At 39.4% G+C, this 27,488-nt stretch overlaps 1 protein-coding gene across 5 annotated transcripts; it reads right to left on the reverse strand.

Annotated features, from left to right (window-relative positions):
• Positions 1-1,215: 1,215 nt before the first annotated feature.
• ZC3H14 (zinc finger CCCH-type containing 14) lies at positions 1,216-27,488 on the reverse strand. Of its 5 annotated transcripts, none has more exons than XM_082318012.1 (17): positions 27,338-27,488; positions 26,440-26,482; positions 23,004-23,118; positions 18,415-18,455; positions 17,863-18,058; positions 17,087-17,507; positions 15,002-15,162; positions 13,774-13,874; positions 11,868-12,023; positions 10,252-10,326; positions 9,627-9,783; positions 7,591-7,814; positions 5,331-5,451; positions 4,240-4,376; positions 3,102-3,196; positions 2,081-2,187; positions 1,216-1,438 (listed from the first exon to the last, which is right to left on the reverse strand). In XM_082318012.1, the coding sequence occupies exons 1-17, from the start codon at positions 27,371-27,373 to the stop codon at positions 1,432-1,434; spliced, it is 2,193 nt and encodes a 730-aa protein (XP_082174138.1). In that variant the 5' UTR covers positions 27,374-27,488; the 3' UTR covers positions 1,216-1,431. The 5 variants fall into 5 exon arrangements, with proteins under 5 accessions (XP_082174138.1, XP_082174137.1, XP_082174136.1 ...); XM_082318011.1 differs by having other exon boundaries at positions 17,339-17,507; positions 26,925-27,488; XM_082318010.1 differs by having other exon boundaries at positions 7,672-7,814; positions 26,925-27,488.

Here is a 27,488-nt window from a genome sequence, read left to right on the forward strand (position 1 = left end):
AGCTTTGTTGTGTTTCATTATGGAGTGTGTCAGATAATCCCTCTTGCTTTAACAACAACAACAAAAAGTAAAAAAAAAAAAAAAAAAAAAAAAGGTATTTTAAACTAGTCCAAAAGTATGGTCATGTATTACTGTAACAAGGATCATGGTTTTAAGTGTACTCCATTTTGGTTTCCACCATGAGCATCTAATCCCTGTAACAATGTTGTATGTTTATTTAAAGTATATATATATATATATAAAAAAAAATTAAATGTCGGATTTTTGCATTAATTAAGATTTTTTTAAATTTGACTATGAACTTTGAGTACTTTATTTAAAAAAAAAAATTAAAAATACTTTCCTGGAGTGTTAAGTTTCAAAATTCAAGACTATATTTGTCAAATTTAAGTTTAAAATATGTAGCTACCATTGTTTTCTGATATCGAATGTAAATATTTGTAAAAATAAATTCTTTTGTATATTTTTGCGAAAATGTAGTTCCCCCAAAGATACAAAAGATTTAATAAAAAAGTGCGTTTATGTTACTGCTCAACACTTCTCATCATTATAACACCACATAAACGTATTTATGGTCACCTCCTGGCATTATTTTCTGCAGTGTCAGTCACAGGAACTTTCTCAAATGAGACCATTACAAAGCACGCCCGGGGTCAGGCGTACGGGAAGAAGAAAGGGTTCTTCAGACGGCGAGCCAGAGAGGCACTTTCTGTCTCCCTGGTGTACATGGAGACATCTGAAACCATTTATTTTCAAGTGAAGTGCTATTTAATTTGTAGGCTTTTTAAATGGAGCACAGTACCATTAATTGTTTAATTGTTGTGGCTTCTAAAGCATTTTTGTTCTCTTGTCTTTGTTTTTTCCCCATTTGAGAAAGTGGCGTCAGGGGGGCGATGGCTATTACACAGGAAAAATGCCCCAAAGACAAACCATTTACGCTCTTTTCCCCGTGAGCGGGGGACGGGGTCGGTCGCCATGTGCTAGGACATCAGTTCTGTTGTATGCACTCTACCAAACGGCTGCTGAACAAAAAAATACTTCTGGTGTGAGCTGAACACAGGAATAAGCTTTCTAAGCCCTTCTGATGCTACACTTACTTCTTCAACACACCTCATCTTAAGCAAGAAACTTTACCCAAATAGAACACAAAATGTGCTTTGAAATTTTTTAATGGAATTTAAAGTAAAACTTCTCTTACACAGACGTTTTCTTCTTACAGTGTAAAAAAAATGTAAAATTGCTCAAACTTACAAACTTGGAAAATTAGAGACATTTCAAGTATGCAATCATCAACCTCATTTTATGAAAACAATGTATATTAAAAGTTCAAAATGCATGGATTTTTCTAACATCCTGTGCCCTGGTTGTTCCTCTTCCTTTCCGCTACTGTCCAAAGGAGGCAGAGTTTAGTCCCAAGTTGTATCATCATCATCATTCACTGAGGGGAAAGAGAAAAACAATTCACGGGTAAGTAGCAATCCTACCAGTCTGGAAAGATGATTTGAGAACTGCTTTGCATCCTGCCCCTGTAACGATGACGACCTTTGCAGACGAGACTGGTTGGAGCGAAAGGCTGAAGTGATTTGACTGTCTTTAAGACAGAGCACCGACTGCAGCTTTGGGACGTTTGCTACCACTTCATGAAGTCATGGATAGCTGACAGGAATGAGCTGTTCTGCCAGGAACACTCGGAGAAACATCTGAACGTTTTGTGGAAAAGACAGCTTGGACGCAAGATAAAACAACAGCAAAGAAGGGCTGATGTTGGATTTTCTGCTTTGTTCAAATAAAACTCAGAAAACACAACACGTCCAGGTCAGGATTTCAGTGACTGCCATATCCTAGCTGCAGGGCACTTGGTTTTCAGTGTTGCATCACATTAGTTAATGTTTATAACGACTAAAAACAAACAGTACAGAGTTCTCTTTAAAAGAAAGATGCCTATAACAGGTATCTTTCTTCATAGTTCATCACACACACATTACTCCTTTGATTAAAATTACATTTGTGACCTAAGTCACAACATACACTCTAAACCTAACCAAGAAAAATAAAATTTAAAAAAACCAAAAACTCTCACCTGGTTTGAGTTCGCGTCCATTTCAAGGCATGGCGTGGAGGTACAGCGATAGTTGGATGGTAAAACGTGCAGTCGGGTCTTGTACACTGGGTATTAAATCTACAATGCTGAAAATGAAAGCGTGTCAGAAGAGGCTACTGAAAGCTGGCTGGCTGAACTCCTGAAGCAGCTAACCTAGAATGCCTTACACCCAAATCTGTAATGCCCTGTGACAGATCGGACTGATAGACGATTGCACCAACAGCTACACAGACTGGTGCGGTCAGTTCAGCCCAACGACAGCAGGAAATCCTGTGTCGGAAGTATCAATTAAGAGTTAGATGCTCCAAAACTGCCACTGCGCCGACAGGTGGACGTTCACAGAGCTTCGTTTCAGCGGATCTGTGTGAGTGCGTTAGGAGCATGACAGGGAATTATCTGAACGGTGGAGGAAAAGCCGGAGTATCTGGCTAATAAGATCTGGGAACAGAGTCCTGGGGACCCAGTGCATTTCAGACTTGTTAGGGCTTGAAAAGCACTAAACTTTTAGTGCTTTTAAACTTTGTAGCACTATACTGCCTAACCATATGCAGGGACACAATTCTATAGAAGTACCCGAGTTATAAACTCTTGTACTATACAAGTTACAGTAATATACTCCAGGGTAACTGGGCAATCTTTAAAGTTTTGTATATTGCAGCACATCCGAATGAAGAGTCAGGAGTCTGAAACGTATTCCTCCCATATAGGCTACGAGATGTCCTCCTCCTCTGCCCCAGCGTCCTGGCTGGGCAGATTGCGACAAGTGCTACGGCTGGCTGCCTGAAACTCCCCAGAAGCATCTGGTAGAAAGATTATTTAGAAATATAATTTTCCAAATTCTTTAAGTCACTGCTTTCGCATATTCTCTTTCTGAGCCAAAGTTAAAATGTGAAAAGTAAAAGCAAAAAGTGTGAAATGCTAGCGACATTTCCTGACCCAAAGTAACATATTTCAAGTATCTTTCTAGAAAGGAAGGGAAGAGAGAGGAGATAATTCTTACTTTTGGGTGGTAAAATGGACATTCCATTTTCTTACAAGCAGGGAAAAACTTGCACAGCGGACTACTGGAAGAGACAGACGGCGTGGGTAGTGGTGCTAATAGTAGAAAAGAAAAGAACAGGAAGGGAGCCTGGATCAGAATAAACTGCTTTTTTAACACAGTTCCGCACCAACTTAAATATATCGATCTTTCTGCAAGAAATTACGTTTTATAATACACCAAAGTTCTGCAAGAAATACGGGAAGCGTGTCACAATGCACTAAGCGGGTCTCATCCTGGGGCGGACCAAGACTACCGGGTAATGCTCAGTCGGGGTTCTTCCCCGTTTCAGGGCAGACGGCACCACGGTCACGGCAATGCTTCCAGCAGATCAAGCAGAGATTCTGGCAGGCAGGCACATTCAAACGTTAAATTTAGACGGCAGCGAGCCTGTCAGAGTTTAAGCTAACTGGCCTGAAAAGCGCAGGCAGTGCACTTTCCAGGAATGCAGAGGAAATGATACAGGAGCTAAGCACATTGTGCTCTGCCTTCTGGCAAAGTGACAAAACTGCATCGTACCATGACTAAGGGCTAAGCCACTTCCTAACGATCACGACAGGTGGAGTAAAGGCCCTCCACCTTGGCACTGTTCAAAGGCTCGGGAATACCAACCCGTAATCCAAACACAGCTATTGCCTTCACCGGGTAACCTCAGCCCTGAAAGTCATCTCATCGTTACATAAAGTCAACTCCTACAGTGTCATTAAAGAAAAAAATATTCATACAAAGACAGAAACTTCTGTTCCCAATTTGTGTCACAAGCTCTTGGTACAACACGCATCCAATTTAAGAAACAAATTTGAGTAAAACTGCAATGCTGGCTAATCCCTCCAGAAGAAGGGACTGCTTCTGCAAGTCACCGCTTTGGCCTTCCATAGATTTCACAGGGACTCTGGCGTAAGAGCGTTCAGCGATTTTTCTAGTAACAGTTTTTGCAGTAACACTGGATTATTACTCTTCATCTAGCATTAAGAGTTGAAAGAAAATTAAGTCAAATCAAGCAAAAAATTGTTTTTTCACCAGTCAGCTTCTGCTTCCAAATACACTGTTTTCCCTTCAGCACTGTCATTTAAAGCTCAGAAAAACAAGAGGTGCTCACCTGGTTTAGGAGGTGGATGGGGGGTTCGTCGACTGGCATGAGTGTAAGGACAGTCTGGCTTAGTGCACTTTGCATCGTATTTACAGTTTGGATGGATGAACAAGCATTTATCAGCAAATTTGCAGTTAGGAAAAACTCTGAGGGAAAAGAAATTAAGCCATAAGCCCATACTCGGAGCGAAATCCCCAAGCAGCTGTTGCACACGAAGGCCAGAATATCAGAGAAAGCCAGAACTACAACAGGGTTTGCGCACGTGCGCTAGCTGCTTCCAAAGCAGGGCGTGCAGGTGTAGCGTACTAGCTGTACGCAAACAGAGCAGTGTTCATTTTCCCCACGAACACTCTTTACATGCAGTAAATAACTGAACTACCTCACGCTCAGCGGAGTTTGGTAGCAAGCTACTTGCTGCAAGCTAAGATGCATTCTTCTTAGCGTGCAGCGCAGAGCAGCAAAGGCACTGTGAACTCAGACCTTTGCACAGAGGGGCACAGAACTGCCTAAGTAATATGGTTCATTTACTGAAGGGAAAGTCTCATTTTGAATTTAGTTATGCCAGATTTAAAAAGAAAATTCAAACGTCTGAGTAAATGAAGCTACCCAATCTGGTAACATTTATCTCAAAACAGAAATGATTTTTGTAGACTCTTGCTGCTTGTGGAAGAGAAGGCAAAGGTATGGCACACGTTCAAGAGTTAGCCTTTGCTTTCAAATAAAAAATTACTGCATTACCATGTAATGGTATCCCAACATGTTCAAAAGCATTTTGCAGCTAGCAGAAGAGTCCCTCTTGTTTTAAGACAACACCAATTCCCCCATCTCTAAGCAACACAAACACACCAGCCTGTACCCTGAACTAAGCTTTCTTCTGCATGAGCACAGCTGTGACCCTACTTATTAAAGACACCACTGCACTCCGACACATGGTAGATGGGAGGAAAACAGAAGAAATTACAGTGCGATAATCTAGCTGCGATCCCTGCCCTAAGAGACTTACACTGCCTTGGAATATTTACCAACACAGAAGGCAAATTTGTAGCATCAAAATAAACATAAAAACAACAGGTCAAGTGGATGAGCTTTGCACTACTCACTTGCAAGGTAGTGTGGGGTGATGGTACACACATTCATCTCCATTTTTACAGGCAGGCCAGTACTTGCAGCGCTCAAGCACCTTCTCCTGTTTTTGCAGCACATTTAACTGTTCCATATCCACTAGGAAGGAAAGAAAAAAGAAAAAAAAACCAAACTGGGACCTTTATGATTCTCTATGCAATTTGGCATACACAATATAGCATAACTGAAATTCACAATATTTCCTATTCTTTCTCTCCTTTTAACCCAATTCTTGATAAGCCTCTATTAATCAAAAAAGTCATGACAGTAAAAATTTATGTACAATCATATTATCTGAAGAAAATTTCCAATACTACAAGGAGAAAGAAGTCATAATATTGGACTGACAGCTGCCTTTTGGTGATAAAAGATCAAACTTGCAGGTTTACATGCAAAATAAATTAATTTTCTTCACAAATCCAAATAGAGGTGCGAAAGTCAAACAGACCAGATCTTGATCAGACAAGACAGAGATTCTTCAACTGAACCCTTCTTACGACTGTTCAGCTGAGCCATGTGGTAACAGTAGCTATGCTTCCTTTCTCCAAGATAGTTTTGGCTCTAGAAAATTACTTCAAGAGCTAAAGTAAAAAATCCATTTTTACACTAATCAGATGCGACTTAAGAACTGAAAAAGAACCACTTTCATGTAATTTGCTCGGACAGATCCCACATTCACTTCAGTTACCTGAACCCAGATGCCAATCCAAAATGTATTTTAAGAAATTCCAAGCTGAAACATTCAATACCTTCACTAGTCTTAGGGGAACCTGGGACTTTAACTCTATCCTATTTAACATTATCTCTAAAACCTCATTCTGCAAATTCAGGCAATTAATTAAGCATATACCTTCACTGTTGTCTTATTTTCCCAAATCTGCCTAAACCTTTGGCTTTTCAAAGCTTTCCAGGATGGATAAGCTTACCTCGTTAACCTCACTAGTGGCACACTTGCTCCAGCTTCATTCCATCCTCAGCCTCATTTATGCCTCCTCTTGCAATGCACCAAAGCCAAATAATGCTACCCTACCGTAAAACCACATCGCTTGTACAAAGCACTTCCACGCTGACCTGATTCTGTGTGAACTCAGTCACACAGAATCGCCCATGCTACTTCTGGCTAACGCAGCTAACCAAATCAGAATCCCTAACAGAGACACCAGTATGTCAGCAACACTCTCCTCCACCAAAGAGCTTTAGTAAGGAGTACGAAAGAGACTATACTAGTAAAAGCACAGATTTGCAAGGGTAGTACTCCAACATAGATTTCATTGTCCTAGTAAAAATGTGCCAATGGATATATAACATGCCATTTTTCTTTAAGACCGCCTGATAGGAGTGATACTTCTGAAGCCAGTGGGACTGAAAGGACATGGACTTAAAACATCTTTTGCTTTTCCCCCATGGTTCTCTCATAATTGCATTACACATTTACAGCTGGATCCACGAAATTTAAGTTCTCTGTATAGCATCAAATACTATTCTTAATTTAGTTCAGAAAATTTGGATGCACTGCTACTATGGAAAATAAAGGTCTTTTCATAAGAAAACTAAAAAAATGAATCCAAGCATGACCTTAAGGCAAGTATTCAACAGGTCTATGACAAAACAGTATCCTCTATATTTTTCATCACCATTTCAGCATTCTAAACACTTCAAACATAGGCTTCAGCAAGCAATTTCCCATGTTAGTCAAATGGTATCCTGAATATATAATGTTTGAGTAAAATCATACACTGTTTAAGTCCTGCTTTCAGAGATTCTAGCAACTTGACTCTACCAACACCTTATGCTTAACGTGCTCCTTTTGATATCACAAATCTAGACAGAAACATTAAAATTAATACCAAATGATTTATTTTTTAAAGTTCAAGGCATGTCAAAGCGTTCATCATAAAATCTCCTGTCCATCAGCATGAGAACAAATGATAATGGGTCAAGAAGAAGTGCAGATTTCTGGCAATGAAGACAAAGTACATTTTCAAAAGAAAAAAAAACAATTTTACCAGTACTGAGACGTGTGGAGAATTACCTATGTGCCATATTGCTCTAGTTTATCAAGATAAAGGCTTCTAAAGATATGGCCCCACTGAACTACCACATTCATTTGCCTAAAGAACATCCTAATTTGAAGAATAAGCGCCATCACTTTGATTTCTTAAGAATGATATATCCAAGAGTTCTATCCACAGTCAAACCACCACATTAATGTTAGATCCTGTTGGTAAGCATAATTACCATCACAGCTCTCTAGCTGCCTGGTTACAATTTGCATCTGCTGTACTCGAAGGCCTTTTAATCCTTTGCCGACACACATACTTTGGTTAACTGGCTTTAACCCTTCAGTTACACACATATCTTCCTCTTCTTGATCAGAAAGGTATCCTGGCGGACTGGGCACACCATCCAGTGTCACGATGAACTTGGGACTAGCAGGTTTCTCTGGCTGTGCAAGCTGGTCTCTATCAAACAAAGAAATGTAGTAAAAATAAGATTTTCTGACTCCAGAGGTTTCGGTAAAAGTGAGCTGCACTAGTAGCTAAAAGTAGTACAAGCTAATCTATGGAGAGTCACGCGGTAACAAACCTTCTTTTAATACTACTACTAATATACTCCAATTAACAGCTTGCCTTCTAGTCTCTCTGAAGCACTAGTAAGAAATGCAACTTTCAGCGGCATACAACAGAGAATGTAGCAAGTACATTTCAGTTTGTTGCATTCCGCTCAACAGACATCCGAAAGCTCATTTACAGACACAGTTAAATAAAGGGAAGTGATCCATCTTCTGAGGAATTTACAATTTTGAGACAGAAAAAGTGAGGGTAAATACCATTCTTGGAATGAGAAACCTTTTAACACACAAAACAGGTGTCTCCTCAAAAATCCTGAACAGCACATTACAGAAAAGTGGGTGTAAAAGTTTTTAGGGCTAGGAAGAGAACTGAAATACCGGCATTAAGAACCTTGACGCTCAGCCTGATCGAAAGATCAGTCTAGCCTAGCATCCTGTATCTGACAGTAGTTAATGTGGATAAAAGAGAGAGTATAAAGACAGGGGATGCATATATTTTCTCCACTCTTCTCTATATCTTCTCTTCTCTATATCTACTCTACTCTTCTCTATATCTTCTCCACTGTCCCACCCATTTCACCCAAGGGATTTCCTGAATGGCATGTGATTGTGAATATTTGGAAACGCACTATGGAGTTCTCACTTTGACAAACAGTGATATTATAAACTTTGCTTCTCTATGAAATTAGGCTAAAAGCAACTACAGTGTAGAATGCCTTTAAGAAGAGAAAAAACCAACACATTAAAAACATCACTAGCCAGAACTTTCAAGTTGAAGCAGTCAAAAATTGATCTATTCACATGCAAAAATTTACCGCTCTCCCATAGCACAGCCACAGTTTTCAGCTGTGACATTGCGAGGTTATCCTTTCAGGTTTGTTTGTTCATTGTTTGTTCTATTTTTAATTAACACAGGCTGTTTAAAGGCACTCATGGAAAGGAAACATTAACAGTTTCTCAAACACAGCAGCCCACAGTGATGAAGCGCACCACGTTGTTGTGAGTGGTTTTTAACTCTAACACGTAAGATACATACAACTGTTTGGTAGCAGGAACTATCAAGGCCTTTAACACGTTAAGAAAATGGCTGTGCACTGGCCATCGTTCCTTTAGGGAAATGAAAAAACATCCACAACATATCATTTGAAGCTGACATGAATTTTAAACTTCTCTTGGCCAAACTCACCAGTAAGGATCCTTAAATCACTTGTCCCACATGCCACTTAACTCTTTGTTGGCTCTACCCGCATGCAGAACGTGCTGTTTTCCCTCCAGCACTGAGAGCTCAGGATCCACCACACTCAATATTGCATTAAAAGATATTTCTTAAGAAATGTAATCTCAGGGTGAAACAGGTGTAAAACTAAAGGCAATTTAAGCAAAATTATCACTTAACTAAGATTTCAGAAATCAAAACAGCTATGACAAAAAAAGAGCAGTACTTTTCAGTTCCTCCTTCCTTCTTGCAAATCAAAGACATGCTCAAGCTACAGTTGACCCTGGGAATTATCTTCCATTTAGAAGGATTTCTGGGAGTTTTTTTGCCCCTGCTTTTTTAGCTCTGCTATTCAATGTCAGTCCATTTTCCATGATGTCACAGATCCTGACGGACTGACAAAGCACAAGTATGACTGAATGACTCCATCGAAACCACAAACGAGCATTTTGACTAATAACAGTCCTGAAAGGAATAACTTTTTACCGTGTCTGTATCAGACGTCCTGAGAGTACTCGTATTGCCTCTGTAGCCCTCTTTCCCAGTTGCTGATTCTGCGGCACTATTTCCTCAGATAACCTGGGCTTCTTCAGGATAAATGACCTAGTATCTGTATGGACCATAGATTCTGCATCATAGTAATCTGAATTGGGAGAAAAATTACACAGAAAAGAGAAAAATAAGGTTGTAGTTGTACTCTTAACTTACAGTGTATTTTTTAACATCAATTTACATGGCTGATAAGCTCTAATTTTATTTTGTTTTAATTTCTTACTAGTAGCTTACAGAAAATGTTTTCACTTCCTTGCTTATTCCACAGAAGTGGATCAACAGGAGCCATAGGCATACTAGGCCAGACCAGGAAACTTCGTTACTGGAATGGCTGTGCTGAAACAGCATTGAAGGGTGTCCACACACCCCCAAAATCTCTTAGGCTTTGAACACCTACTGATGTAACACTTCTGTTCCTTAGAGACGTAGAAACTAGAAAATACTAGAAATCAGTATAATTAATTGAAAAGGAAGTTATATTTTAATATTCACTGACCAGTAGTGTTCAATTTAAAAACTAGCAATTTTTATTTAGGAATAAAACATCACAAGACTTAACCTTGAGTCACTTGCAAAGTATCTTCAATCACAGGATCGATCTGGAGCCGAGAAGAGAGCTCCTTTTGTTCAGCTCCTAAAAAACAGTAATTAGAAGTATATTTTACTGCATGTCAAAATGAAACTATAGATTAAAGACCTGAAGCATACTCTTCTAATTCCTTTGATTAAAAAAAACAACAAAACCCTCCACACTTCTAACAAAAAGAAGCCATTCTCATTGTTATGAACCCCTTTCTCATTGTTTCAGAAATGGTAACAAGTTTTCTCCAGCCGGATGGCATGGCAAAATCTAAATACTGAAAGACTCTAGTCTTTCCCATAATCGTTGCGTAGTTCAAACTAGGTCTGTGGGTATGGCAGCTTATAAAGACCAAGTTCTTCCTCCTCATTTGTAGAGGTGTCGCCTATTCAGAGAACATACAGACAGGAAAGCAGCCAACTACAAGGGACTACTTTATGGTCTTCTTAAAAGAGGTGAAACAAATCAGAGTAGCACTGTTCTACATTTGACTTATGGTTTGAAAAAGTTTATTTTGCTTTCTGTAGGTTTCCTAAGCAAGCTGTCATTTCCATTTCAATGGCAAAAGAGCAAAAATATTTAGCATAAATATTTTCTGTACATTAATTCAAAGACTGATAAAGCTTCTTCTTATGTACTTTACAGATACAATTTCAACTATTTTGTGTTCGCAGAAAGATTCCAAATACATCTATATGAGAAATAAGAGACTGAAAAAATAATAGATTTTTTTTTCATAACAAAAGTTTACCATTCCTTAACAATGACTGTGAGCTGATGTAACAAAGATCTTATTCAAACCAAATTCTACTCAACAATCTAAATATCTCAACACTTAGCAAGAGTAAACTAACTTCTTCTTACAGAAGCCTGTTTCCACCGTCTTATTTCTATGATTCCTTGTAACTAACACAGACACACACACACACTACTTTCTCTGTAACAAAATCATGCTGAAAAGATACTTTAATTGCCTTTAAGTGTTATGCCATTTTCCTTCAGGAGTTTCATAACAGAAGTAAAAACAAAGCTTACTGTTCACAGTTATCCCAGTATCAGCTGTCCTGTAACAGCAAATACAGTACTCCAATATTTACACAAAAAAATAAAACATTAGAACTATTTGTGTGGTAACAATATGTCAGAAAGAATCTTTTAATACTTCATATGCTGCAAAATTATTCCAAATGTAGAATATCTTAACTCTCTCACATAAGCTTTATGACATAATTACTCCTACAAGATAGTAAGGAAAAAAATGGAAAGGATGGGGAAAAGAGAAGTTATCCCAATATACATGGATACATTTGCTTATTGCATTTGCTTATGCAAAATCATTCTTCAGTGATATGCCAGGATGCTATACCACCCTTTGCTTACTGATTAATTCCTCTGGGGGGGTGTGTGCACGCACCGCCTGTATATACATATATCTATCTTACAGCCATGCTTTAGCCAGCTTCTGGGTTTTCAGGGCATTTCCACGTGCAACTTTTGAGGCTGACTTAAAAATTAAAAGCATTTCTTTTCTCTGCTCAGCCTGTTGTAAAATGACAGTCCCTGGTATAAATTTTTAAAGAACATTATCAGATAACCTTGAATTCCTTCAACTGTCTGCTCCTTTGGCTCTTCTACTTGAAGCTGAGAACTCAGAGCAGGCAGCCTGTTTTGCACATGGATTACTTCTAACTGAGATTCTTCTGGGCTAATTCGAGTTCTTGGTGCAACTGGAACAGTCTGTTTCTGTGGAACTTTAAATAAAGAGACAATGGTAAATCATTTACATACAACCCAATCACACAACAGAATTATTTTTACATATGGTGCTAAAATAACTCTAATAAATTCCTACACACACACAAATCCCAAGCATCTGTCTCCAGAAAAATCATCTTTAGCTACCTGTAAAATTCTTAGTGTGAAAGCACATTCGTGCATGTGCACAGAGCACTCTGTGAGTGGCACTTCATAACATCTACTTGTAAGACAAAACAGCATGAGAAGGATTAGAGTGACAGCAGCAAAGTATTCATTCATCCACTTCTACACATAATTGATTTGGTACTTTCTTATGGTATTGAAATCACTTTTCGTTCTACCTTCCATATAAACAATCATGGATTATCAATGTGTACTTTTCATACGGTGCCAGCTACCCTATGCTAAGGTGCTTGCAAATAGAATATAAAACTCGATGACAGTAGACTCATAGAATCGTTTAGATTGGAAAAGACCCTTAAGATCATCGAGTCCAACCGTTACCCTAGCACTGCCAAGTCCACCACCAAACCATGTCCCTAAAAGCACCACATCTACAAGTCTTTTAAATACCAGTATATTTTGTAAGTAGTCAAGCAATTCAGTAGTTTACTACAACTATTCTTAGCTAATTCTTCTTCAGTTCTAATTTTGGCAGCTATCTTTATTAGTCATCCATACAATTTATTCTGTTTTAAAACCAGCTCACTATATCCCACTACTAACATGCACGGACATCTCCTCCAATTCAAGAGCCTTTGAACACAGAAAATTCCACACACATCTCATGCCTTTAGATCTACTTATCAGCACCTGTGCAACCTTGAAAATATAAGTAGCAACAAGAAAACAGGGAAGACGTTCACAATGACCATTTTGTAAATATGTTAATGTAGAAGGAAGATACATGTTTCTTACAGTTAATCTGCAGGTTTTGAGAGAGAGCAGGCAAGCTTTTGGATAGCTTTCAGTCATGCTCCAGATGGCATAAAAGTCATGGTTTAGGTAGTTTAGTGAGTGTTCCTTCCCTGACAATGTGCAATGCTTCCTGATGACAAGACTAGATTTATTACCACCCAACGAAATGAAAGCACATGAGATAACAGCTGGATTTGCCCTTCTTCAGCAGAAGTCTCTCCTAGTTAGGAGAACTGAATGCCTACACACAGGCAACTCCTCAGTTGCTCTATCAACTGCAACTCAATACCTAAAACCACTGAACTAAAATTGCAGCCTCGCTGTTTAAAGACAATACACGCTCATATATCAATCGGTGTGTTGCTTGTTATTTTGCACTTCTATTACCTACATCCAGGGCATTTTGATTTTTTTGCTGTTTGTTTTTTTTCTCCTCCTCTCTCTGAAGGAAGGAAGAGAGTGCAGAAAGGGAAAGAAGAGCAACCAATTTGATCAAACAACCTGCCAAACACTGAACACTTTCTCCTTGGCAACTACTAACTTCAGAAGACTTCCGGCACTTCCATTTTGTCCCTATACACTTTACAGACTTATTATCTTGATTAATATATTTTAAACAACTGTTTCCTCTCTTGTTTATGCTTTCATAATTCATCACTGAAGATTAATGTAATGTTCACAGGACATGGAAAATCCCTTATGTGTATCACTGACATGAGCTATTTAACATTCTGTTTTATCTCTAAGCGCTATCTTTAGCTCGGATTTATAAAACAGGGCTTGGAAATATTATAGCTTAGCACAAACAAAAATAATGCTAATTACCAGTGGAATAATTGGTTGTTTTCGTAACCGATTCCTGTGCTTCAGAGATTGCTTTCAGTATTAAATTCTTATTGGCCTGTTTTGAAGGTGGCAATGAAGGTCTAAGGGAAATAAAAAAAAAATAATTAATTGTACATGAATTGCAACAGCAACTGTGTCCATGTTAAACACAGATATTTCAACAGGTTAACACAGTTATGCATAATACTGATAGGAAAAAAAATCATAATCTAAAAGCACTTTTTATCTATATTTGTTTTCAGCTTGTTAATCTATTTTCTGAGTGGACAGGGACCACAAAATGCTCTCAAAAATGGAAGTCCAGAGGCATGATTTCACCTCTCAGTTTAAGCTGCTGTAAAACCACGCTGCATCTGAAAGGCACAAACTCTGCCACTCATTTCCTCCCATCTCTGCCCCTCACATGCCTGTTGCTATGTTTGTGTTGGCATGAGTAATTATGCAGCTGCTCTGGGGAGCAAGATCCAGATGAAAACTGACTCTATCAAAAATATATTGGTTGTAACAAAAGCTTTCTCTTTGTCTTTGAACATCAACAATAAGGAAGTTTATATCAGATAAATGTGCTGTGGTGCTGAAGATGTATTCAATAAAGTGTATTAGCTTAAAACAAATCTTATACAAGCTAGCACTGTAGATCAGTAGAACCATCTCTTCCATAGTTTAAATGTTCTTCTTATTGCTGAAAATCTGATACAACCCATTGACGCACTTTGACTGACAGCTGACATTCAGACAGAATTAGGGAGCAGAAAAAAAGGAAAAAAACTCTCAAGTCTTTTGAAAAGTTACAATCACCTTAAAGAACAAGTGATAATTCTATTTGAAAACTATTCTCAAAATAAAAAGAAAGCAATTAAAACTCCTGGAAAATTATTTTACCACATTAAATATCTGGTCTGAAACATGCCACCATTAATGTTCTGTTGCCAGTAAACTTTTCCCAAATAGTGTAAAATTTCACATTCCATTGCAGCTTACGCACAATAATAAAAACAGGTTACAAAATCAGACGAAAAAAGGTGGTATAAACAGACATCTCACCCACAGAGTTGTGAGATAGTACAAAAAAATATAAAAATGGCTTACTGAATTTTGTCTGTCAACTTTCAAAACTGCAAACAGTTTTCCCCAACCTCCACTTTCAAAGTTTTTGTTCATTAAACTCATTCTGGAAACCACACAGAATCACTGACATCTTAAGTACCTTCTTTCTGGCTTTGCAGGTACAGACACACTGCTGGAGATGCTTCCTGTTCGCAATCCATAGTCTTCCTCCTCCTCCTCATCTTCCCCATCATTACAGAACTTTTTCACTTTGACTACTGAGCTTACAACAGGCAACCGTCTCTTCCTGGAGCTTTCTTCCTATACCAAACAGAGCAGCCAAAACAATTCATTTAGCATAAAACACGTATTAATAAGCCAGCAAGGAAAATATTGCAATTCTACCTATAGCCAGAAGATGGAGAACTTCCATTCAAGTTGCATGAGCCTAGGACTACTGTACCGTCTGCAGAAACAAGTGACAGCACTAGAGAATATGAAAATCAGACAAATTTACACTGAAACATCTCATTCAAAATGTAACTGTAAATAACATTTAGAAAAGGAGAAGAACAAAGTCTGAAGTACAGACAATTTAGCCAACATCCACAGAAAAAGCAGGGTTTTCTGAAGAAACTCACTACTCTTCAAGATGCACCTGTTGAAAGCCTGATAGAAAGAAGTGAAATCAGGATGAATTACTTTCTCCTCTGTATCAACTTGTTGTGGTTTAACTAATTTCAGATTAGCGTCTAGCAAGCTGACATATTCCAAAGGATGCTAATACCTATGCAGAGCCAGGATGGTTGAGTTTAGGCAGTGCAAAGTCCCTGTTCTGACACTGGGGTTCTGACACAGTCACTCACCGCCACCATGGTGCACGAGGTAGTGACAAATTTAAATGTTAGGCTGCGTGAAAGCACAGGAGAAAGCACACGTCAATAATTCCTGTAGGAGCCACCACTCACCACTGAACTACACAGGAGCACAATCAGGCATCTGGATGCCAGGTTTGTACACAGTACCCTTTAAATGATCCTATATCCTCCAAGGAGAAAGAAATATCCTGAGGGATGGACGTGAACTACACCGATACAGAAGATTCATAAAGAACCCAATACCTACAGAAATTACCTTTTTAAAGGTACAACTTCTCAAAGCACAAGAACTTATCTAAGAGAAGGCAGAATACAGCAAAGGTCCACAGTTCTAAGAAACATTCCTGAAATAGCCCTGTTCTGGACATTATTCATTAAATAGTAATAGAAGAAAATTATGACAAGACCTTTTTCTAACATTTCCAAGGAGAGATGTGACGGTCATTCATCAATGACTTATGTACAGCCTTAAATAAATCACTGTATTCCCACTATAATTTCATTCTCACTTCCCCATCTCAAAAAACAAAAACATCAGCACCTATCTTTGTAAAGCATTCTAGATTTCCGAATAAAATTCGTTGTCCTTTATACAGAACTAAGTAAGTAGTAGCAAAGACAGAGAACTATATAAGCAGGAACAAACACAGATGCACTTGGAATACAAGGTATGTAAAATTCCTGCTTCATTACAACATTAGCAGCCATAACAATCTTCATTCCTCTCACAAAGGGCTCTTAACTGATTCATATGTAGTCTTAAAACTATCAGCTAGGACCATCACCCTGCCTGGCTCAGTCTGGCCTCCAAAGTATGTAGGGCAGCAATCACCTTTCAGTTTGTCCTTGTACAAAACCCATCCCAAACACTTCTTAAATGCCACGATTCTGAATAGTGTAATAATAATCCCAATAAGCAACATATCTGGGCTTTAGAGACTAATGTATATCTAGCACAGGTATGAACAAACAGCATCCAACAAATACAGATTTACAGAACTGGGTAAAGCGGGAGATTTACACAGCGCTTGTGGAAGATCATGCTGTTCCAATGATCTAGAGATCAAAATTATTATTTCTGATTCATCATGTGCATCATAACAATGTGCTAACCCATTAGTCCAACTCAACGTGGCATGAAGAGGTACAAGCTAATTAACTCTGAGATGCAGCAACCTGTCAGGTGATGATGTTAAACTATGCAATCTTTTTTTATCAGTGGACCCAAAGAACGAATCCCAAACTGACTGGTATCAGTGACAGAAGTTCTTTGATTTCTCTGAGGTCAAAATTTTACTGAAGGTGTACGTAGCAATTTAGGTTCCTAGCAAGTGTAAAAATACTGCGATAGTTTAGATCGTACTAACCTCACTGCCTACTTTATCAGCACTAAGTTTGGAGGTGGGTCTGTAACTCTCTGCTAAGCTGCCACATGCTTCTGGATTGCACAGCTGGCCTGTTTCCAAAGACCTGCAGCTTTGCGTGTCTAACTGCCGGCTCCCCTGTAAGTTGCCCTGCTGTGACAATCTGTGCACATGTACATTGCCATCTGCACTCCTGCTAGCTGGCGGTCGGTAGATTTCAGCAGAAGGACGAGAAGAACCATAAGTTACAGTTACAATAGGTTTCTTCCGTGACAAAGGATTCTCCTGCACGAAGTTTAGGTCTTCGTCAATTAGATCATCTGGTTCAGGTTTGATGTCAATTACAGCTTCAGAAGGTGACAATTCCCTCAAAGGCTTGACTGTAGATGTTAAACGGGATGCAGAACCATCTTCACAAGACTGCCTGATAAAACAAGAAATTGCCAACTATTAACTCATCTGCAAATAATGTTCTGGAAAACGGGGACTGTCTTTTAAACAAAGCCAGCAGGGAAGAATCATTAAGGTATTATTGTTTATACAAATCTAACACACTGATTGTTATTTTTAGTTTGGTTGATTGATCTAAGCCCATCTGTTGCTTAAAGAAATGGAACTGAATTCCTGATTTAATGTTTTTTATGCAACAGATTGTAGCAATGCTTTACTCTTCAAAACTACTTAGATCTTTCCAAGTATCTGTGCTCTTCAGAATGACTGCTACAGTCACACAACTACTAATGTCTGAACATGTGCTAGTAAGTAACCTGAAGCTTTACCGTGAAGCAGTGTTCCTTTGTTCCTGTGAGCTCGTTGAGACTCTTGAGTCATTTCTTTCAGTCCGAGTGCTGGAAACTGCAAGAGGTGGCAAGATATCCTCACGCCTCCTCTCATCGCTCACACATGAACTGCTTTTGCTGGAAGGAAGGTTGCTCTCAAAGATATTAGATTCTGTAGATTTTACACTAGTTGGTTCTGTGGAGACAGGTACCTTTCATTTTTACATCAAAGCACAGCAATACAGATTTTGCAGTAAATGTAGCTAAGAAACTGCGAACAAGACATTGCACAGATCTGAAAACACAACAAGCTGCAAGTGGTTTCAGCTGAAAACATCAGCAAGGAACACTCAGAAATAAATTCTGGACTCAGAAATAAATTCTTCATCTCAAAATATAAAGCAATTTTCTAAAGACTCAGGACCCAAAAGACTACATAAATTGAAAATTAACAAAACAGCCAGCTAAGATCTTTTTTGAAACTCATTAGACACGCAACACTACGCAGAAAAGATGAACCTACTTTCACTCAAAATTAATTTTCTCACTTACCAGTAGTCACAGATCGCAACTTGTCCAAAACACCATGGAGCCTAAAATAGATGGGGGAGAGAAGGAAGCAAAAGAGAAAAAGGAGAAATAAAAGAAATTTAACTTACATTCAGAATAATAATCTTTCAGAAACCAACTGCCTTTCCACCCCTATAACAAGCATCTCATTTATCCAAGACTTTGCTTTCCATCAATTGATGTATGTTTAACAAAAGGGAGGCTTCAAGTATCTTGCCTCCAGTGAGTCTTCATACATGCAGGTAGGGTATTCATCACATTATCTACTTTTAGCGTTTAATTGGCTTACATAATTAAAGTCAGTACTTTCCACTGTTTCACTACAACCAATAGTGTGAGTTAAGTGTCTTCAAAAGGAGTGATTCAAAAGACCTAAGTTAGAAGCCTGAGGTATAGCTGAAAATTTCACTTCATGTATGACACTTCAATTACACAGCAAAGTTAAACATAATTGTAAATACAAAGCTAAATAATATACAATTCACTGCGCTTAACATACATAGAATCATAGAACGGTTTGGGTTGGAAGGGACCTTAAAGATCATCTGGTTCCAACCCCCCTGCCATGGGCAGAGACACCTTCCACTAGACCAGGTTGCTCAAAGCCCCATCCAGCCTGACCTTGAACACTTCCAGGGAGGGGGCATCCACAGCTTCTCTGGGCAACCTGTGCCAGTGCCTCACCCTCATAGTAAAGAACTTATAACATAGTAAAGAACATACTGAGGATTCTTCCAGCATGCTTTGTGTATATCAACAATATTCTTTAAAACATGTCGGTGAGCAAAAACATTTCAGCAAGGTACCAAATTTGCTGTTTGCCTGTGAAAAAGGCACCAAGCTGAAGCAATACAGAAAATCGAAAGGCTATAAAATAATGCTGTTTAAAAATAAACATGAATTACAGTGAAAAAAAAGGAAAAAAAATCTCAACACTTAAATGCATATCCTACTTGGAATTCAAACCTGATCATGGGCATCTCCATAAATTAGACTGAGTATTAGAAAGGAGTTAAGGAACAAAAACACTGAAAATTGGGAAGAGAGTGCATGTGAGTATAAGGACAGCTTGTCAAACCTCCTTGTGAGTTTTCACTAGAACATTCTTAAAATTTTTGTCAACTGAGCTCTGCTGATGCATATCAGTTTTCACAGTGACCTCCAGATAACTGTGACCTGATGCTTGGTTCAGAATAAGAAGTGTTGGCCAACCAGCAGGACTGCCAGGCCTGCCACAGAATTGCTGTGAAACTTCTGCTAGGTGACCCTGAATTACCAGCTACAGAGACAAACCAAGGAAGGCAGACCTTCTTGAGTATTGTATTTAGCCAGAGACCCAATGCTTAGGAATGTAAACATTCTGGGTCATGTTTAAAAGAAATAAAAGCATATAAAACTCCCAAGTACAATGCTATTTAACTTTTTTCCACCAGTCCTCTCACAGCTTATTGCATAGGTTTCATCTTGTCTTCTTTTCCATCATGGAACAGATCCTCCTGGGGGCCATCACGAGGCAAATGAAGCACGTGATTGGGAAAAGCCAACACGGCTTCACAAAAGGCAGATCATGCCTGACAAATCTGGTGGCCTTCTGTGATAAAGTGACCTGCTTGGTTGACATGGGCGAGCAGTAGACGTTGTCTACTTGGACTTCTCCAAGGCCTTCAGTACAGTTCCCCACGGCCTCCTCCTGGAGAAACTGATGTGTTATGGCCTAGACAAGTGGTCTGTGCGGTGGGTGAGGAATTGGCTGACAGGCCGCACCCAAAGGGTGGTGGTAAATGGCTCTTTTTCAAACTCACAACCCGTCACAAGTGGGGTCCCCCAGGGATCAATATTGGGCCCAACGCTATTCAGTATCTTCATAAGCAGTCTGGATAATGGGATCAAGTGTAGCCTGATGAAGTTCGCAGATGACACCAAACTGAGTGGGGAAGTAGACGCTCTGGAAGGGAGAGCCACCCTGCAGGAAGATCTGGATAGGCTGGAAGAGTGGGCTAACAAGAACCTTATGAAGTTTAACAAAGACAAGTGTAAGGTCTTGCACAGGGGGAAACACAATCCAGGAGTGCAGCTCAGACTGGGATCCACCTGGCTAGAGAACAGCTCTGTGGAAAGGGACCTGGGGGTCCTGGTGGACAGGAAGCTCACTATGAGTGAACAGTGCGCTGCTGCAGCCAAGGCGGCCAATAGGATGCTGGGTTGCATCAAAAAGGGCATCACCAGCAGAGATAAAGAAGTCATTATCCCACTCTACTCGGTGCTTGTCAGGCCACACCTGGAATACGGTGTTCAGTTCTGGTCCCTGATGTGGACAGGCTGGAGGGGGTCCAGAGAAGGGCCACCAAGATAATCAAGGGTCTGGGAAGCCTGTCGTATGAGGATAGCCTGAGAAAGCTGGGTTTGTTCAGCCTTGAGAAAAGGAGGCTTAGAGGTGATCTCATCACCACGTACCAGTACTTAAAGGAGAGCTACAAAGAAGATAGAGACTCCTTTTTTACAAGGAGTCACAGGGTGAGGGCAAGGGGTAACGGGTACAAGTTACTCCCAGGGAGATTCCGATTGAACACGAGAGGTAAATTTTTCACAATGAGAACAGTTAATCATTGGAATAATCTCCCAAGGGAAGTGGTTGACTCCGCTATGCTGAACACTTTTAAGACTCCGCTGGATAGGGTGCTGGGCCATCTTGTTTAGATTGTGCTAGAAAGGTTGGACCAGATGATCCTCGAGGTCCCTTCCAACCTGGTATTCTATGATTCTACGATTCTGTGATTCTTTCAACCAATACCTACTTCGTTACCTGATAAATCACTCTGAAATTGAATCTGTATTTATAAGCAAATGTGGATACTGAATTGAGAACAAAAGACTCATTACATTTCAAATTTATGCAGGTGTCAAAACCAGAAGGAGGTATATGTACATATAGTTGATATCCAGTTCTAAATATACATATAAGTATATATAAAAAACCCCACTGGATTTCTCTTCCCTGCTGAAATTTGCTTTCTCTACATCTTTATTATTTTTTTCAATAAAGTTTTAGTTTCATTTACAAAGCCACGAAAGTGTTTTCTGCTACATATTATTGTGTTATTTCTTACTGTGTATCAGGATTCAGTCAAAACCCTAGTACTGGAGTTACCCTCATCAACTTGTAAACCTCACTAATTTGTCTAACTGATTCCCAAAACTACCATGAGAAAGACAACTGCATGACTTACTTACTGATACAGTGAAACCCAGAAGTTTTACCACACAAGGGAACAAAGAACATAAATGCCTGTGTACTTTTAAAAAAGGGGTGCATGCTTAATTACACTCATTTCTTATATTTTTGACAAATGCTGGGAAAAAAAGGAAAACTTTGAAAGCAAACTCAAATTGTATCCGTACAAGTAACACTGTCACATGGAAATCCATCAGTTTAAATACTTAATACAATGAATTGTAACAGCTGGAACTAATTTTCCCTTTTTGTCAATGTTTATGGTTTCATAACATACCCAACTTCTAAAATGTTTCTCTCTGCTATTTAATAGCATAAAAGCTCCTAACCAAATAAAGGGGAACTTGACTAATCACATAGAAGAAATACTGGAAATGAATGTAACCAGTCAGTATGAAAATTTCAAAGGAAGCAAACTGAAAAAAAAACAGAGAAAAATGTAGTATTTCTCTAATCTATACAAAACAAAATAACGTTCCTTAAAACTATATTAGGTTAGAGACTCAGAAATAAGATTAACTTGAAAAAATACACAACTCTGAAAGCAAGAAAAATGTCTGGAGTGAAATATCTATTTGGATACTCTGAAACACAGAGTGAATTAAAGGTTTATACTGTAAGCAAAATTCAGTATTAGAAAATGCATGAGAAATATAATGGCTAAGGCTGCCATGCAGCACAGCATAAATTAATCCACACTGTCAGGAGTTTAGAAAAGAGTTCATCTGTTGCTAATTTGTCCTGCTTACAATAATTCTGGGGTTCTACTTTTGTTTTGTAGAGCTGGGTGATGGTAATAAATAAACAGCCTGAGAGGTGGGAATACCTAAGCATTTGGTGCTAAGCCTTTTCAAAGACGGTATACGGAATTAGATCCACTGCTCATCTGTCCTGATATAGTAATTCCCATGCACAACAGCAATCTGAAGCACTATTAGCATAAAAGGAAAGAAGTTTGTCTTTGAAGAACTATTTTACATCTAACTACAGTGAATAACACTCTCATGCTCACAGTGGGCTTTGCAGGAATTGTTTTTTTTAAGTCAACACATGGCTCTCACTTACCTGAGCATTTCACACTTCATTCAAAACTTTGACTGGACTTATGAGCAAACAAAGAATATAAGTCCTTCAGCCCTTTGCCACTTAATTATCACTGCAATAGCCTAACTGTTGACAGACTGAAAATAATTTACTTATTAGACCTACAAAGTAAAAGTTTTGATTCATGTAAATTGCACGATGGGAAGATAAGTAACTTCTTAAATTCTCAGGTTTCACTTATAGAAAGCATTCCTGCTTACTGGTAAGAAGCGTGACAAGTAGCTTACAAACATACCAGACAGTAAACCTGACAGTATTGTTTCCAAGGAAAAGGGAAAGGTCTTCGGTCATCTGCTCCTGACTCTTCTTATTGGCCACCATAACCATAATATAATCAGGGAGCTCTTCATCTAACAGAAAGAGAAATATGCTGTTTTAAAGTATAATAAATCATAAAAGACATAGCAAACATCCTTAAACACGTAACCAGATTTTTTTTTCCAGTTTCACTATAAAGGCTCTGCAGGCAGAGGATTAGGTAAGCAAGTTAACAAGATTTCCATTTCCTCTGAGATTCAATACAAGTTTCAGCTATGAATGAGGAATAAAAGATCATCAACTTCACAAGAGAATAAGCTGAAGATAAGATCACAGTATTTCAAAAGCGAGTAAATAAAACACAAAAAGGACAAGATAAAAGAAAGCCACACTGCTGCCTATATCCTTTTACTTGAATACTAACAACCATCTACAATTTTCACACTTCAAATATTGCCAAATATAGCATCTCATCCTTGTCAAATTTCCTTTCGTTACAAAGACCAGATGAATATCCCTTTCTGATTTGTGCATTAAACAAATCAAAACTGTATTAACTTCCAGATTTTCCATCCACAAAACCAATGAATATCTGGCCTTAAAAACAAAAACAAACAAACCAGCAACCCAAGAGTCTGATTCTCTAACTCCCTAACGTATGCAATTTCATACACAGTGGGAAATCCATTCCCCTGCTGGACTGCTCAAACAGGGTACACCCATTCATCAGAATGGATAGGAAGGTGCTCAGAATCTGACATTAATACATTAAAGGTCTGGGGAGTTTGGTATTTGGCTTTTTACTTTGGCCTAGCTCTGATCTACTCTGAAGGACTGAATGGTGCATTTGTTGCTCGAGAGCATTAGGTATGCTTCTTGAGCAAATATTTCAATTTAGTTTAATCAAACACCTCATGCTCTCCAATACCACTCCATGACATGAACATAACAATGGTAAGTGAAGATAGTTGGGAAATATACTTCAAATTGTGAATTTGAACCAAGGCACTAATATAGCTGTACTCATTTCATCAAGTTAAGTCTGTACACAACATTATAAAGACCTAAAAAATGAAAAATCTTAAATAGAAATCAAAACACAAATCAAAGGAATTGCCTTTCTCGGTACCCTGTAAATAACTCACCTGTACGCTCGATTACTGAAATAACATTCATACATTGCAGCTGCACTCCACTATCAATATTCAAGTGTTCCAACATAACACATTCCTAGCCTAAACCCTAACTCTTTTTTGGTGTTTTTTTTTTTTAATGTAAACTACAAGTTGCACAAGATGGATGGATTGAATTTAGAATGAAGTTTATTTTTTGGCCAAGCTACTTTTAAACCTGATCAGCTCCTCTGGTGGTTCAGCACATGACAAAGTAAAGAAGAAGATACTTTAAGTATAGATCAAAACATAAGTTAGCACAACTGCCTGCAACAGTACAATAGAAGACAGAAAGACAGAAAGACAGAAAGAAAACAACTGCTTCTTTCAGTGACTGTGTTGGCTTATGCCATCTTAAATTGTACACAAAACTACAGCCTTTTGAAAATTTTGATAGTTGATGAATATTTAACTGTCTTTATTCTGCTTCACAGATACAAATTTTTGCTTTCTAAGTTCTACACAACAAATAAGTTTCAACATGTCTTCTTGTAGAAGACTTTTTTGGAAGAACTAGCAGTTACAGAAAGAAACAAAAGCATGGCTCTTGCCCATAGAGGCCAAAATGAGGGAGAACCGATTTTTACCAGTAACCTAAAAGAAGAAATAGAGAGGTTTTGAAAAGCATTACTTGGAAAGTAATATAAAACACTCTAGTCAAGAAAAGAAACCTGAAAAATGACAGAACTCTGGAAACAGTGGTTTAAAAACAAAAGAAAGGCCAAGGGAAGTCAGACTTGGTGATAAAGAACACGAAGTTATTTAAAGAAGTTCAGAAGCTGACTGAGAAGAAAGTGCAGACATTGTATGCTGATCTTGGGAACTGCCTTCTGAATACAGGAAACAGAAAGAAAAGAAAAACGGAGAAAGACTATTCAGTCATAGTTGGAATCAAAGATTACTAGTATTCTACCAGCATCTTGGTATTATAGATAAGAAAGATTTTTTCAGAAATGCAGGAAAAAGCAGACAAAGAATCAAGGACGGAGAAACTGAAACCTGGAATCACAGTAAAAAAACAAAAACAAGTTACTGAAAAAACCCGAACTTTTGAGGCGGTGAAAAAAGACAACCTTACAATGAAAAAATTATAAACACGGTTCCTTGGCACTTGCTGAGTTCAGAACGCCAGCTCATAGGTAACTCCCTTCTATGGAGTCAATACATTTTGATTCCATAGATACAATGGCCCCCTTTAAATAGGAAATAAGATGAATTCAAGATCAAACTACAAACTTTGAACTTGGTCCTGCAACTCATGGGATCTCTGAACTATGCTCTCAATTCCTTTCCTCCAGCTGACATCCAAGAAGTATCACAGAGAACAAGGCAGTTGCAGGACTGAGGTATTCTGCTTCCAACAGAACACTGTGTTAAGTTACTAACTTTTACTGCTGTAAAAAACAGCCGCTCTTAAGTGCAATATCCATTTAATCCCAGATTCAGGAAAAAAACCCAAACCACACACAGAGACATTCACACTGCTCCTCTCTCTCCTCACAATCCAAAATAAAATCTCACCCTGCCTTTAAGATTCAGTTACATATGTTTCATTAACATTACCTTAATGTAGCCCTTAGTTTTCCCCTTAACAGTCAAGCTCCTACATTTTGCAGATTTGTCCTACATAATGTTTCTGACACAGCCTTCCCACCTCCTAAAACAGTCAGCATATCTCTGTCTTACAGTAATATCCTTTCTCCTCATTTTGACAGATGTCTCACCCTGAATTCAAAAGGCTGTTGAAAAGATGCCTAAGAAAGACTGACTCCATCTCAGAGTGGTCACAAGTAACTGCTGTTGTATTTGCAAGGATCTTGCTTTATATAATGTTTCTCCTTGTGCTTCAAAGAAACTTCCTTAAATATTCAGACACATCATTGTTTGTTTGTTTTTCTTTCAAATCCCTTGCCACCATTTCTCCTTGAAAGGGAAGACTGTTAGCCTTCATAGTTATTTCCTTTTAGTTCTTCATACATCAGTGTCCACATACTGCCTCCTCTTACGCTTAGACTATGCATATTTTGCGAAGTAAGTCTTTTTGTTTCATAGCAGTCAGATAAATCATTCAGATTTATCCTTCAGATTTATCCTTCAGGTAAATCATCTCATGCTTAAGGCCTCTATATGCAGTAACACAAGTAATAATAAGTAAATATGCTGTTCCATTAACTAGCTGGTTGTTTTCTATCTAACAACAATGAACCTAAAGAAGATTGCTACACACATGATAAAACTTACCAACATAAGCCCCCAGCTCCTGCAACTTTCCTTTTATAGCACCCTAAAAAATAATGAAATAGCATTTAAGGGATGGAGCAACAAAGTATTTCTAACTGCAAAACGGTGGGAGGCTTCACAAAGTTTTTCTCATTGACTGTTGGAACATGTTGGTTAAACACGTTACTTTTCCTGTTCTCCACTGCTCGTGATACAAACGTTGTAACAGCGAGGGACAGACAGCGGAATAGCGAGAACCGCCAGGAATCTCACACTCTCTACCATAATTCCTACATACCGGTTCCTGGTGCTACCAGACAACCTCCACGTCCCAGCTGTCCTTTTTTTATGACACCATCCGGGCTCATAAGGTGCAAAACCGAATCCCGGATGGTTTGATAAAAGGTCATTCCCGGCTTAGCAAGAAAAAAAACCTGCCAGGATTTTCAAACCGTGATTGCCGAGTGTCAGGGCAGCTGACAAGCCCTGCGGTAACGGGGGCTTACACCAGAACGGTTCCGGGCCTGCGTCCCAGGCGGGCCGCTGCAGGGCGAAACCTCCAGCTCCAGGGGAGAGATGGCAGCTGCCCTTCGGGATACGGCAAGACCCCGACTCCGCTTCCCAAAACAACGGCTCTCCTGTTCGTACCCCTCCCCGGGAAGCCCCGAGGCCGAAGGCCGCACGCCGCCGGGAGCTGCCGGTAACCCCGGCCCGGCCGGGGGTTCACCCCACCGCTTCCTTCCGCCGGGGGAAGGGGGCTCGGCGGGGCAGGGCCCGCAGCGCCCCCCCACACACCCCGCCTCTGAGGGGAGGCCGGAGGGAGCCTCAGCCATCGGCCGGGCCTGCGCCTGCCCCCCACAAGCGGGGTCAGGCCCCTGCCGCGGGTGGAGAGGGGGCTACCGGCCTGCTTCTCTCTCACCCGGATCTTGCGGCTGATCTCAGTGCCGATCTCCATGGTCGCGCAGCCCCGGTCCCGTCCCGTCGCCCCACGCCGCGCCGTGCCGTGCCGTGCCCCCTCCCCTCCCCTCCCACCGCGGCCTCCCGGCTCCGCTCCCGCCGCAGGCCGCGCC

The sequence above is a fragment of the Platalea leucorodia genome, assembly GCF_965183815.1.
Source record: "Platalea leucorodia genome assembly, chromosome: 7".
Lineage (NCBI taxonomy): Eukaryota > Metazoa > Chordata > Aves > Pelecaniformes > Threskiornithidae > Platalea > Platalea leucorodia.